Raw genomic sequence first — 14,382 nt, forward strand, 5'->3', positions numbered from 1 at the left:
GCTTAGACTTTAAAAGTTGAAGCAAGGAAATTGAGCAGCTAAAGCGATAGCTTAGAAGAGTTTAACGATGTTATGGTTTCTCTGATTTTTATCATGTGGTTAGTTAGACCAACTGTCATTACCCTGGGATGCATTTTGTGAAGGGGGATGTTGAAGTTCAGAGAACAACTTCTCTGCATCCATTTGAACCCATCAAGGAACCAGAATCTGCTTCCATCTGCAGTCCCCGGCTGGACGCCCAGGTACAAGACTGCAAAAATGCAAAGAGTCTGTTTGGCTCAGGGCAGTACATTGATTCCACTGTCCAGCCTGCTCCCATCGGTCTGCCGTTTGCTCTCCCGTGTTGAGTGCTGTGCCCTTACTTTTACAGAGCGCAAGATTTACAATCAAGTGTTCTGAGAAGGTGTCTCAAATTTAAACTGCTGGGGGAAGTCTTGGTAATCATTTCAAGTAGAAAACACACTCGATACTTTCATTTGCCATATGTAAAACCACTTGAATACATTCTGCTCTCTGCATTATATCTGCAAGAATCTGAGTTTTCAAATGCATTTAGTGGTCAATCTTAGTTTGGTTTTCAGGCCAATTGCTTAGAATCTGGTTTGTCTGGAGTATTATGTATCTAAAGCCTCCAGTTAAGAATCTTGTAGTGTCATAAGATCACCAAGCTGCTGTGGGGAAGCTTCATTATTAGAACATCTAAATTTATCTCAGCTCAAGTGCCTTTTTATGAGCATTCTTAATTTCTTGAAGTAATTGCTTATCACTGAGCTGTAGACCTTAGTAATCTGATGCATCCTGCTTAAGTACATAAAACCCAGTAATTTTAGTAAAATTCCTTCCAACAATGGTATTTAAGACCCACCCTAATGAGGCATTTATTCTTGAAATGACTCCTTATCCGTCACCCCTGTACTTCACAAACTAGATTTTTAAATATGTCACTTCATTTGGAGTTCTCAAAGAGCAACTCAGAAAAGTTAAGGACGCAACGGGCATGCTGTTCTCACATGGTGCGTCTGCACTAGAGCTTTACACTACTCAGCTGTTGGCACTGTATGTGAGTGAGGTGATGAAAAGAGTAAAAGTCTCCCCATTAAGCTGAGGGAAAACTAATGGAAAGGAGGGGCCCCTCCCCCAAACAGAATGCTTGAGCTGAATTATCACTGTTTCCTTGTTCCTACCTCTGGTTTGCCCATTTCAAAAAGTTCTTATGCATCCTCAGAGGGCTTTTTAAGCCACTTGGCACTGAGTGAAAAAGTGGAGCAAGTGCACTGCTATCAGCAAGCATCACTTCTGGTCGGCTCTCTGCTTACATTTCCCACCACCTCTAGTGGTTCCCTCTGCCTTCCCAAGACCTTGTGTGCTTACAGTTTCCCAAGTGTTGCTGCAAATGATTGAATAGTATTGAATTAAGCTCTTGCCCCTCTTTGTTAAGCAGTGCTCTCCACCTCAACCAGCACAACCCGTTTTACTCTCGCTCTTCGAGTTTCCTGAGTCCTGACAGTGCCTCAACTTCCTTTTTGCTGATGTTAGTTTTCCTTGCAGAAGCTGCAACATTACTTGTAGAATCTACACAGTACCTTGGCTTTCCAAAATCAGAGAACTTAAGAAATCTCCGAAATCAGAAGATTGTGATTTAAAGGAGGCAGCAAGTATCAGCCCATTTAATAGGAGAGACTGAGACACTGACAGGAATCATGTCTTTCCAAATTAGAACTGCAGTACAAATCTTTCTTAACCAGAACCATCAATTTAAGAATGATTTTCACATCATTTTTCTCCCATTTGTATACTTTACAATAGCATAATATTATTCAAGAACCAGTTGCGTTTACCTGTTGCCACTGGAGAAACTGAGGCAGAAGAAGCAAATTCTCTGCATTGTGAGTGGGTCAGCCATGGTGCCCTGGGTCTCATTTCTGACCCCAGACTTCATTATTAAACTGGGATTCAAGTTAAAATGAGCTGTAGATATTCAGAAACAAGCGCAGAAAATAAAGTACTGTTAATTTAAAAACAATTTATTTTTTTAATTAAAAAAGAAACATTAAGGGTAGGCCAAGGTGACTCAGTGGCAGAGTTCTCACCTGCCATTCCAGAGACCCGGGTTTGATTCCTGGTGCCTGCCCATGTGAAAAAAGAAAAGAAAAGAAAAGAAAAAGAAACATTAAGAAATAAGCAGTTGATCTGGAAAAAAAAAAAGAAATAAGCAGTTGAGTGAGATTAGCCAGAAACAAAAGTACAGATTCTATATGGTCTCACTGATATGAACTAACATTAGTGAATGAACTTGGAGAATTTCAGTTGAGAACAGAGACCATCAGGAGATAGAAATAGGCTAAGATATTCGGTAATTGGAGCTGAAGGGATACAGATTGTACAACAGGACTGGTTATAAAAACTCAGAAATGGACAGCACAATACTACCTAACTGTAATACAATAATGTTAGTACACTGAATGGAGCTGAATGTGAGAATGATAGAGGGAGGAGGGCTGGGGGCACAAATGAAATCAGAAGGAAAGATAGGCGATAAAGACTGAGGTGGTGTAATCTAGGCATGCCTAGAGTGTATAATGATAATGACTACATGTACAAATTTTAAAATGTGTTTGCATGAAGAAGAGCAAAGGAATGTCAATACTGCAGGGTGTTGAAAATAGATGGTAATTCATATTTTAAAACTTTAACTTATGTGTTAGACTAAAGCAAAAAATGAAAAATGTTTATTTGGTACAAAATTTCTATTTTGACTAGTGCATTTCCTAATATAACTTATATAGACAGTTTAATTGAACACCATAAGCACGTGGAACCTTGAGTAGGGCATGAGATTTTATAGGTTTGTCCAGAGTGATGTCCTGATAAACCCCCAGAGTGATTTGAACAGTGAATAAAAAAAGTATTTGTAAAGTCTCCTGGGGAAATGGTGAGAAAGGGGAAAATTCAACTTTCCCATGTGGAGAATTCCTGATATTCTCACAAGCAATGGGGACAACCAAAGCAATAGACCTAGCCCTCAGTCTTGGGGTTTGTTCATATGAAACTTATCCCCGCAAAAGATAGGCTAAGCCTACTTAGAATGAGGTCTAAGAATCACCCCCAGAGAACCTCTTTTGTTGCTCAGATGTGGCCTCTCTCAGCTAACATGACAAGCGAACTCACTGCCCTCCCCCTCTCTATGTGGGACATGACTCCCAGGGGTGTGGACCTTCCTGGCAACATAGGACAGAAATCCTGGAATGAGGTAGAACTCAGCATCAAAGGATTGAGAAAACCTTCTCAACCAGAAAAAGGAAGAGAGAAATGAGACAAAATAAAGTGTCAATAGCTGAGAGATTCCAGAGTCAAGAGGTTATCCTGGAGGTTATTCTTATGCATTATATAGATATCACCTTTTCAGGTAGGGTATAATAGAGAGGCTGGAGGGAAGTGCCTGAAAATGTAGAGCTGTGTTCCAGTAGCCATGTTTGTTGAAAATGATTGTATAATGATACAGCTTTTTCAGTGTGACTGTGTGATTGTGAAAACCTTGTGTCTAATGCTCCTTTTATCTACAGCATGGACAGATGAGTAAAACATATGGATTAAAAATAAATAAATAATAGGGGAACAAATGTTAAAATACATTTAGTAGATTGAAATGCTAGTGATCAATGAAAGGCAGTGGTAAGGGGTATGGTATGTATGTGATCTTTTTTCTTTTTTCTTTTTCTGAATTGATGCAAATATTCTAAGAAATGATCATGATGATGAATATACAACTATATGATGATGTTGTGAGTTATTGATTATATATCAAGAACAGAATGATCATATGGTAAGCATGTTCATATTTGTATGTTGTTATGTTTAAAAAATAAATTAATTTTTAAAAAAGAAAAAAAATTAAAATAAGTAAAAGAAAAAGGAGAAACAACAACAGCAAAAAAAAAAAAATAAGCAGTTAAGAAACAAGATATCCCTCACCTGTCTTCTGGTACCTGCCCATGTAACGAAGAAAATGAAACAAGGTATCACCTTAGATCTTTTTCAAAAAATTTTTAGATTTGGAATTTAAGGGTTTTTTTTCCTTAAAACAGGATTGTGTTGTTTTTTAAGTGAATCCCATATTAACTTGTTTTTAAATAAATTAAGCAAGCAAGCTTTAACTAGTGATTGAGAATGTATTGTTGGAAGAATGTGTTATGTATAGGTTGATTTGGCAAATGATCTGTTCTACATCTGTACCTGTTGTCAAGGGTAAAGCAGTACTTTTGCTAGTATTGACTGAGGTTAGCCATTGACCGTTTCTTTCTCTTTGAGATGGAATATGGACATTTGTTTTGTCTTTAACGTTTCATATTCCATCCTGGCAGGGAAGTGGGTAAATGGCCAATACCTCCATGAAACTGATTCATATGCCATTTCCAGCTGGTGCCTCCAGGGCTTTGTTCCCTGGAGAAGGAGCTGCAGATGAAATATGACCCCTTGCCCTCCCCACCATCACTCAGATTGCAACCCCCGCTGCTTGGGTCATAAGTAGGCAGGCCTTTTCCTAAAATAATCATATAATGTACACATATTATTTGACTAGTAAGATGTTGATATTTTAATAAACTAAACTCTGAGCCAACACAATGGCTTCAATCTCATAGGCTCGGCCCAGTGTTGACCTTGGGGTGGGGTCTCAACAGATAACATAAACCTTAAGAACCCCAAGTGAAATTTCAGGATGGCATATATGCTAGCACTTGGCAGTGGTGTCAACTCAGGTGACACAGCAGGAGGAAAAGGCAGCTGCCTCACTATGGAGAATACGTCAGGATTAGCGGTTGGGTTGCAGCACTGACCATGCACCTCATGTCCCCAGGTGGGACAAGAAGGACAGAAAGAGAGAGAAAGGGACTGGACTGTGGACTGTAGAACATGTTGCTGCCCTCCTGCCTTTCACTGTCTCTGCTTGGCTAAGCTCGGTCCCAGCGAAGCACCTGGCCGCAGGGACCAGTCTTGGACAGCAGGGACCCTGGGTTCTCAGTTCCACAGATCCTTGAGACTCTGTTCATTTTTTTCAGTCTATTTTTCTCTAGTGTTCAGACTGATTAATGTCTCTCATACTGTTTTCCAGCTCACCACTTCTTTCCTCTGTCCCCTCCATTCTGCTGCTGAGCCTAGCCATTAAGTTTTTTTTCTTACGGATATTGAATTGAAATTTTCTAGCTCTAAAATTTCTATTTGGTTCTTCTTTATATCTTCTATTTCTTGGCTGAGATTCTCTATTTTTTCATTTCTTCCAAGAATGTTTGTATTTGTTCACTGAATCATTTTTATGATGGTTGTTTTAAAATCTATGTCAAATAATTCCAGCTTCTCTGTCATGTTGATGATAGAATCTATTGTGTTTTTTCACTCAAATTGAGATGGTTCTAAGAATGATGAATGGTTTTGATGGAAAACTGAATGTTTTGGGTATTATGTTATGAGACTCTGGGTCTTACTTAAACCTTCTTATTTTTGCTGGCTTCTTCTGACACTGCTTCAGCAGCAGAAGAGAGGACACCACTGCATTACAGCCAGGTGTAGGTAGAAGTCCAGGTCTCCCATTCATTCTCCATTGAAACCCAGTTGGGGAAGCTCCTTATTGTTATAGGGCAGAGGTGGAGTCCTGGTTCCCCATGTGGTCTTCAGTGACTCTACAGGGACATGATAGTTGGTGGTGCAAATCGGGACTTTTTACCAGGCTCCTCTAATACCACTCCAACAGAGGAGAGGGAAGGTTGCTTGTTAGTTCCAGATGGAAGTGGAAATCCAGGCCCTCCACATGGTCTCTACTGTCACCACTGGAATAAAAGTTCCCACTCCCTACTTGTCTTCTCTGACATCCCCAGGCAGGGGTGCAGGCGCCTTGTTACAACCAGTTGAGGGTAGAGGAAGTCTAGGCTCCCTGCTCAGCCCTTTCTGATATGGTTGGCTGCAGTTTTTTCTGTAGTGGTTGGTTATGTTCTAAAAGTCTTGTCTCGCTAGGCTCCACCTTTCCTGGTCCTTTGGTTGGAGAGAACAGGCTTGTTGGGGGACTTTTTTGTCTGCACTCTGTTTCTGGGTTGGTGGCCTCTTGAGCCCCAAGTCTGGGATATATAAGACAAAAAGAATACCAGAGAACTTATTACCATGTGGTTCCTTCAATTCCTAGTCCCCAACTGGTCTGCTTTCTCTCCACCTTTCAGGATCTTCTTATGATTGTTTTATATGTTACTCCCAGGATTTTTATTGTATGTAGCAGGAGGAGTAGGGAAAGCTACATCTACTCCATCTTCCCAGAAGCTCATCAACTCTTCTCTTCTTACTGAGTCTTCTTACTTACTGACCACAAGCTACTTGAGAAGAGCAAGCCTATAGTGTACAATTCTGTATCCTCCATAGGGCCTGTGCTTGTGAAGGTGCTTAAAAGTGATTTGTAGACTGAAAGACTTGGCTGGCCACGTGGCACCTTGACCTCATGGAGAGCATTCTGAGAACTCTGACTAGGAGACCTCTTAAGAGCCTGAATGCACCCCTTTACTTCTGTGGCCATGAAAGTGTCAGTGAGGTGCCAGTCTTCCTCAGGGGGACTGCTTTCACTTTTCAGTGTCCTCCAGAGATTCAGAGCAGAGGGCTGACCCAAGAGACCCCTTGAAATATAAACTGTGAGTTACAGTGGCTGGTCTAAGGCCTCTCATTTCTCAGCTGCTGCACAAGGGAATGGCAAATTTGGGTACACTGCTCTGGGCACCACTGGCAGTGTCCCAACCTCTGACCCCACATCTCCTTGGAAACAGGAGGACCATGACACTCTGGAAGCTGATCTAGACAAAGATGAACTGATCCAGCCCCAGCATGGAGAACTCTCGGGCGAGAAGCTGCTGACCACGGAGTACCTGGGAGTAAGTGCCTGTGGAGGGGTGGATACATGAACCGTGGACGTAGTTGGCATTTTCAGTAACACATAAGGGCTTGGTTGTGTTTGTTACAGTGCTGTGTTTATGAGAAAGTCTGTGTTAGTCACTCTGCTTTCAGTGGCCCTGACAGGCCCTTTGCCTCCAGCTACATGTCACCAGTAGATTAGCTGTTGTGCGGAAGAGTGTCTGGGAGAAATAGACCTAAAGGCACATGCCAGGGTCTGCGTGACACATCCTTAGTTGCAGTGGGCTGGCCAAGATAGTGATGCAGAAAAGAAAAAGATGGTATGTGGAGCTGGCTCTTCCCAGGAGCGTGTCGGCGCAGAAGGGTCTTCCCTTAACCATGTGCCTCCCAGACCAGGCCCTCATGGCTTACCCTCTGTCCCCTGCCTTCGTCCCTTCTGCATGGTTGAGGGACCCTCCAGAGTCCTGCACTTGTGCGGGGCGTGCAACAGAGTGGTCGGACTCAAGCCTGGAGGATGCCAGAAACACACTCACAGATCCTTTCAGGGCATGGCACCTGTGGGATTCTGCTCCGTTTGAGCTGCAAGACCATTGGAGGGCTAAGACTCAGTTCACCTTACGTTTTTCTGTCTCAGCTTATGTTTTCCGTCAGGCTACTTCATGGAAAGGAGGCTGCAGGGGTTTAGAGTGAAAGAAGAGAGGCTGGGTGCCAGGAAACCACAGTCACACGCACACACACACATGTGGCAGGAACAGAGCCTGCTGGGTGGGCCTGGGCACTGTCCTTAGAGTGTATCAAGGGTCCCAGGGGCCTGACCCGACTGCGGGGGCTCAGTTTACAGTAGACCAAGTTGGGGGATGGGAGAGGAAGGGCAAAGGTGAGGAGGCCCGGGGCTCCAAATTCTCAGTGGAAGGCGCGAGTCATGCACCGCCCCTCTTCTCCCGTGGGAGGGTGCTGGCTCTGAGGAAGCACTGTCCTCTGAGAGGGCTGCACGTTTAAGAGGATCTGCAAGATGCTCCTGCTCAGGGGACAGGTGATGAAGGAAACCGGGAGGAGGCCAGTGGGCACAGCCTCCTCAACGTGCATGTGGTAGCATCTGTCCCTGCCCCGGCGTCCCCTGGGCACAGTCACACAGGCAGGCGAAGGAGCTTCAGCAAGGATGGGAGCTTTGTCCCAAGTCACGCCCAACAGAGCTCTTGTGCTCACGTGGTGAAGACTTAACAAACAGACAAGGAACACGCTGGTTGTTCTTATATAACTGAGCAAATTGGCGAGGAGCAGAGGGCCTGGGGGTCCATCGGGAAGGCCGATTTCATGGCATCCGGAAATGGTGTCCTCAGCGTGGCACGCAGCCCCCCGTCCCCATAGTGCATGGGTACTCACTACCCTTTTACCAGATGGAGATATTTGCAGTACGGCAAAAAGAAGTTCCCCACATGCTTACTTGTCCCACTGGCATCAGTTGCCTTGCAGTAGAGATGTGAGCGACAAGAATGAGACATGGAGACCAGCCACCTGAGACTCTCAGAATATAAACATCTTGAAACTTTACCAGAAATCTTAGTGTCTAGAGCAGCAATCCCTGATGTGTTAGGACATGCGCACTTTTGCTGCCTTAGTCACCCTAGGCTGCCCTCAGTTGCCCAGTATTGTGGCTTGGAATTGACAGCCCAGCAATCCCCATGTGCTGGGGCAGTGATTTCAAAGGAAAGGACATTTTTCCTCACCACACATTTTAATTTTGTTGTACCCGCGAGGACTCCAAGTTCTTACCTTTATAACTGCTCACGACAAATGAGGTGCCTGCCAAAGACAAGACATTTCACTGGGGAATATGTGCCCACACGGATATGATAGTGTCAGTTTTTCAGCGTGAGTCAAAAGTTGTTGACTCCATGAAACATTCTCTCAAAACTGCGCCCAAAAAAGTTTTTATCGAGCCTGTAGCATTTGGCCAACACACAGCAAAATGCCCAGGAGGTTTAAGGCACCGCTGCCACCTTCCACAAGTTTAACACAAGAAGACACAAAACAAAAAAGCGGTCAGGTGTGGGGACTGGGGAGTGGGGGTGAGGAGGGGGCGTGGCCCCTGAGCTTCAGAGCTGGGAGGCCCCCAGCCAGCCTCCCTCAGGGGCCTTGACCACTGAATGTGGGTGACAGTACAGAATCGGGGCCCACCCAGATCTCCTTAACCATAACCCAGCAGTTGATTGTCACGTACCCCAGCGATTTAAGAAACCTCTAGCAAGGGGGTAAGGGTGGAGGTACAGTTGAGACAGCTTTCTTGGGTGTCCCCCAAATGTCTGGACCCACAAGCTCACCCACTGCGCCGTGCTGCTCACGAGCATTTTACAGCTGTCCCTTCCCTGCACTACCCCCCGGCCCCATCCCCAAGTCTGAACGCCTACCTCCTACACGGAGAAACCCAGGCTGCCTACAGTGCCCAGGCACCACGGGGGACCCCCAACGCTGTGACAAGAGAAATCACTTTTTCTCAGCTTGGAGAGGGGTGGGTGTCACGTGAAATGTATTCTTATTAATAATTCTGATGAAAAGCAGGATGCCACAATTTCTTTTTTAGGTGATAAACATCAACAGTTCAAGGCTGACAAGTTGCCACCTTCCCCCTCCTTAGGTATTTGTGAATTCTTTAGTATCCTCCACACTGTGCTGAGTAATCATTTAGTTTTTCCTAAAAAGAATGTCCCTATTTAAATATCTTCATCACTACAGTTAATTAGAACAGAATTCTGGAATCCCAGCATTTCATTCTTATTTTTAAAGTTTGAATTGACTGTGCAATTACCTTGAACATCAGTAATAGGCACTTCTTAAATTAATCCAGTACGGACCCGGTCCTTAATTTAATCCTCCCAACAAATTTTCAGGTAAATTCTGCCAGTATCCACATTTTATAGTTTGGGAAACTGAGGCCTAGAGGATCAAGTCACTTTCTCCAGTGTTGAACAAGCCTGCTTGCTCTTTACCACAGCACTCTCCCTTCTTCTGGAAGCGCTATGGATGTTCTGGAATTGGGTTCTGTGTTTAAAAGCTTAAACAGTTCCTATGATGACATATTTGTAATTCATGTATGGTCTAATATTTAAAGAAACTTAGGGTTATTTTGGGGGGGGGGGTGCCAGTAGCAAATAAGAACTGCTCCTTCTTCATACCTCCTTTTATCCCCTCAGTGAGATGAGGGACCACATTTATTTACTTTTCCTAAGAATCCCTTCAAGTGCTTGTTAAAGTGCAGGTTTTCTCCCCACCTCTAGGAATTGAGCTTTGGGGTAGCCCAGGAATGGGCATGTTTTGTTACACCCCTCAGGGGTTCTGAAGTCCTGGCAAAGGAAACACCTCTGTCATGTGGAGGGGGTGGCTCTCCCCCACCTGAATTCTGTAGAGTCAGTTGGAGTGTGGTGTAAGGCCAGCCCCTCCCAGGGGGCCAGGCTGGGGTTGGGGCCTCAGAGCCAGGAAAGGATGGGGGACCCTGGAACCTGGCTGGCTCCTGCCGCCCCTGTCCCAAAGAGGACAGAGCACAGGCCTTTGGCTCCTGCCTCCAGCAGAGGCGGAAGGTCCTTGGTGCCTACTGCTGCCAGGTGCAGCTTTCCTGGCACAAACCTCCGATGAAGAAGGAAAGAAACCCAGACAATCATGCATGCCAGCCAAATCTGCCCCCTTCCTCAGTGCTTTCCGCACAGCGCCATCTGGTCCCCTCCACTTACTTCTTAGCCAGAACTGGGTCACGTGGCCTCTCCTCGTTGCAGGGGACTCTGGGAAGGTGAGTCTTTCTGAGTAGACTTTGCTGTGCCAACAAAATCAGAGTTCTCTGGGTTAAGAAGAGAATGGATATCCAATAGGCACCTAGCAGTAGTCTGCTTTGGCTTTCAGATTATTTTCTGCATATACATATAGATACATGAGATATTGCTTACTTGTATGTCTTGTAATGTGTCATAATTTCTTTAAGTGATTCACCAATACTCAAAAATTAATAAATGGCAACCAGATATTTTTACCTAAATTAACATGTGTTGAGCTACTTGTACTACTGCATAAATTGCATTCAGCTAAATTATATGCTGTATTTTTTAGTAGCCAATCCTTTCAAACAAAATCTCCATCTGTTACCTGTAACAGATGAGCTGAGTTTCTCTGGATGAAAGTACATGGGTGCCAGGAACCAGTTTTCTCTTCTCTCCACGGCTCCTGAAACATTTCTGTGGAATGCAATAGAAACAGCTCTGCCTCAGCAGGTTGTCAGGCTAGATACCCTGTAAGATTCTTCCAGCCTAGAAAGTCTCCTTTGCAACGAGGGGCCCCAGGAAGGGCCTGGGGAGCTCAGGAGTTGCTCTGAAGCCCGCGCTGCGAGCCCAGTGGCAGGAGAGCAAAACCGGAAGCACTGAACCTCAGGGATGGACAGAAAGGCAGCGACCCCGCCCTGCCAGGTGGGCCTCTCTGCCACAGCCCCTCCTTGGGCCTTCTGAGCATGCACCAGGAAATTCTGGCCCACAGACCAGACTGTTTCCTCAGCCATGGGAGAGGAAAAATGCTACCTATTTTGAGTTATTCCCCCGGCTGAGACTACGAGGTCCTAAGGAGACGGTGGAGCTGACAGGGCTTTTAGAAGTCTGAGACACCCTCCGCTATAAGTGACATGTTCTCTCTCCTCTGGGAGGGAATTGGAAAGGAGTGAGCTTGGAATGCAGGGGTGAGGAGGAGGAAAGACGCGCAGAATTGAAAGAACCCACAGAATAACTATTTCCCTTTTCCCAGTAACTTGAGACTTAGCCTTCTTAACTCTCCACTGTGGAAGGCTTTCTGACTGGCAAAATGGAAAGGGAAAAAGAGAAGGCACGAGTGGCCCTAAGGGGTCTTTGAAAATCAAACTTCGAGGCCTGCTCTGTAAACTTGACCCCAGGGACCGGGCAGGGTAAGAGGTGATGGCAGGACACAGCATTTGCAGTTGCAGCATCCTAGGTTGGCACATCTCACAAGAGAAATAAAAGGAGATGAAACTGCAGTTTGGAACTTGAAAAGCTTGTATCTCACTTCCTCCTAGGAGGTAGAGGCCTCCCCCTTTTCTCTCCTCCTGTCTCTTTCCTCTTCCCACACCAGAGCGCAGCTGGGCTGCTTGCTGTCCCAGAGCACGGGTGGGTGAGGCCCAGCCAGTTCCCTAGGCAATTGGCCCTTGTTTCCTCCCCCCACCTCAACTGCTAGGTAAATCCAAGTAGCTTCTCAGCAAAACGAAATAAAAAATGATCCCAGTTATGGTTTATTTTAATTTCTTTTTTACTTTTTATTTAATTAAAGAGTCCCAGGAAATTGCAGAAATAACAAGAGAGGCCCCCATAGGCCTCACCCCATTCCGCGCAGGGTGCCAGCTCATGGAGTTACATCAAGCCGGGAGAGGAACCTTGGTGCGAGCCACAGGCCTTAGTTAGATCTTACCAGTTTTGCAGTGATTTATTTTTTAAACACTTTTTCTTAATTGTTAACATAATTTTACCACTTTCCAGAAACTTGGAAAATAGAGAAAAGAGAAGAATTATTCTGAATTCTACTACCCTATAGAGCCACTGCCATCAGTTTTGTGCTCTATTCCTTCTGGTTTTTGTGAGCACTTTTAACATAATTGAAAGCATAGTCTATGTATGATATTATAACCTGCTTTTAATCTACTGTTTTAGATAAACATTGTTCTTCATAGCCTATTCTTTATCAGTGTAAATAGCCACATAATATTTCAAATGAATATGTCATTTTTTATTTAATTATTCCTCTATTCCTGGACAATTGAGTTATTTCTGTTTTACTGTATAATAATTTTATAATAACCTTGTTTATTTAACATTTTCCATATTTTATATTCTTTCACTATTTTTTATACCCAAAGATCTTAGCATTTTTACAACTCGATATGACAGCTTACTTTCCAAAATAGCTGTCTCGAAGTGCAGTGCAGCATCCTTCTAAACTATTGCGAACAATAGATATGGGTGTTTCTTTAATTCTTGCTCCCATAGTAGTTGAAGAATGGTAACCTTTTTTTTTTAACGTTGTTGCTTCTAATTACTAGTGAAGATGAGAGTTTTTCCTTCTATTTACTATGATACTTTGTTTTGTGAATTTACTATGTGAATTCTTTGCCCAATTATCTATTTGGTGTTTTACTGATTTGATAAGAGCTCCTTATGTAATGAAAAATTTAACCTTTTATCTATTCAGTTTGCTACAAACATTTCTTCCCAGTTTTCTTGTTTGCCTGTTAATTTAGGTTACCTTTAATATATTATATAGAAAGTGTTCTTTTTTTTTTTTTTAAACCAAAGCCATCGGTCTTTTTTCCCTTTATACTTTCATAAGCCACCCCCTCTCCACTGGTGGGTAAGTTGGTATATTCAATTGTCTTCTTTTCCTTTTGCTTTGGTTTGATTGTTGTTTTAATTTATACTGCTAAATCTAAATGGGGTTCCCAACTAAAAAAATTTTTGCGTATCTGAATAATATTACATGGCCCTTCCTCGTTTATTTGCAGCACCTCTGGTCACTCTAGATGAAGTTTTAAATGTCAGAAGTTCTCCTTCCAGGTCGGCTCTCAAACAGTTGCACTCTTGAGCCCCATTTCCTTTTCCTTCCACCAGATCATGACCAACACGGGGAAGATGAAGCGGAGGGGGCCGACTGGCGGGCAGTGGGGCACCGACGAGCCCCTACGCAGGCCCGTCACTCCTGGCGGCCACAGGAGCGGGTACCCAGCGTAAGTCCAGGCAAAAGGAGGCGGGAACTTCTTTTCTTAAGCTTCATTTTGATTAACTATAGTGTAAAATGTATGCATTAAAAAACCTAAAAATAAAGCATTCATACTGAACAGCATTTATCTCTTTATTATCTTTTTGGAGTTTTCTGGGAAAATAAAAAAAGATGTTTCCCACCATACCACCAGCACCACCCACGTTTCTTCTTCCAAAAAGTGAAGTTGTCGAATTACCAGATCTCCAGGGCTCCTTCCAGCCTCTGCCCATGAGAAGACAAGCACTGGCCAATGTAATTGCAAAAGAAAGGGCTCTGCCCTGAAGGGCTGCTGTCCTTTCTTTCCTGCAGCCTCTCATGGCACCAGGTCCTCTGTTGTGATCTGAGTCCCCCCAGACCACACCCTCGGGGACACTGTCTCCCTGGGGTTGAAGCAGGTGGACTGGGAAACTGGGTGTGCTGCAGGATCTGCCCGTCCTGGCTGTCACCTGCTCTTTTCCCACCCTTGACCCACCCAGAGTGGGAACGTACAGTTATAAGCAGATGAACAACAGGAAACAAAGATGATTTTTTTCTTTGGGGTCAGTGCAGTTTTTGCCTCCAGGCTGACAGCTTTGGGGTCTTCGCCTTTGGGGGGCTTCACCTCTATAACCCCGGATCCCCAGCAAACACAGGGTACCAAAGAGCAGCAGGTTTCTAATACCCGTCGCTGATGTTTCCTTTTTTGTTTCTATCAGAAAGACCATC

At 44.2% G+C, this 14,382-nt stretch overlaps 1 protein-coding gene across 2 annotated transcripts in view; it reads left to right on the forward strand.

The window, feature by feature from the left end:
• ARMC9 (armadillo repeat containing 9) overlaps nt 1-13,751 on the forward strand; it is a 161,924-nt gene extending 148,173 nt beyond the window's left edge. For both annotated transcript variants that reach the window (XM_077155412.1, XM_077155413.1), the window contains 2 exons: nt 6,798-6,902; nt 13,527-13,751. In XM_077155412.1, the coding sequence (XP_077011527.1) occupies nt 6,798-6,902; nt 13,527-13,646 (225 nt within the window). In that variant the 3' untranslated portion in view covers nt 13,647-13,751. The remainder of the gene's footprint in view (nt 1-6,797; nt 6,903-13,526) is intronic.
• The last annotated feature ends 631 nt before the right edge of the window (nt 13,752-14,382 follow it).

Source organism: Tamandua tetradactyla, chromosome 3, assembly GCF_023851605.1.
Source record: "Tamandua tetradactyla isolate mTamTet1 chromosome 3, mTamTet1.pri, whole genome shotgun sequence".
NCBI classification, from domain to species: domain Eukaryota; kingdom Metazoa; phylum Chordata; class Mammalia; order Pilosa; family Myrmecophagidae; genus Tamandua; species Tamandua tetradactyla.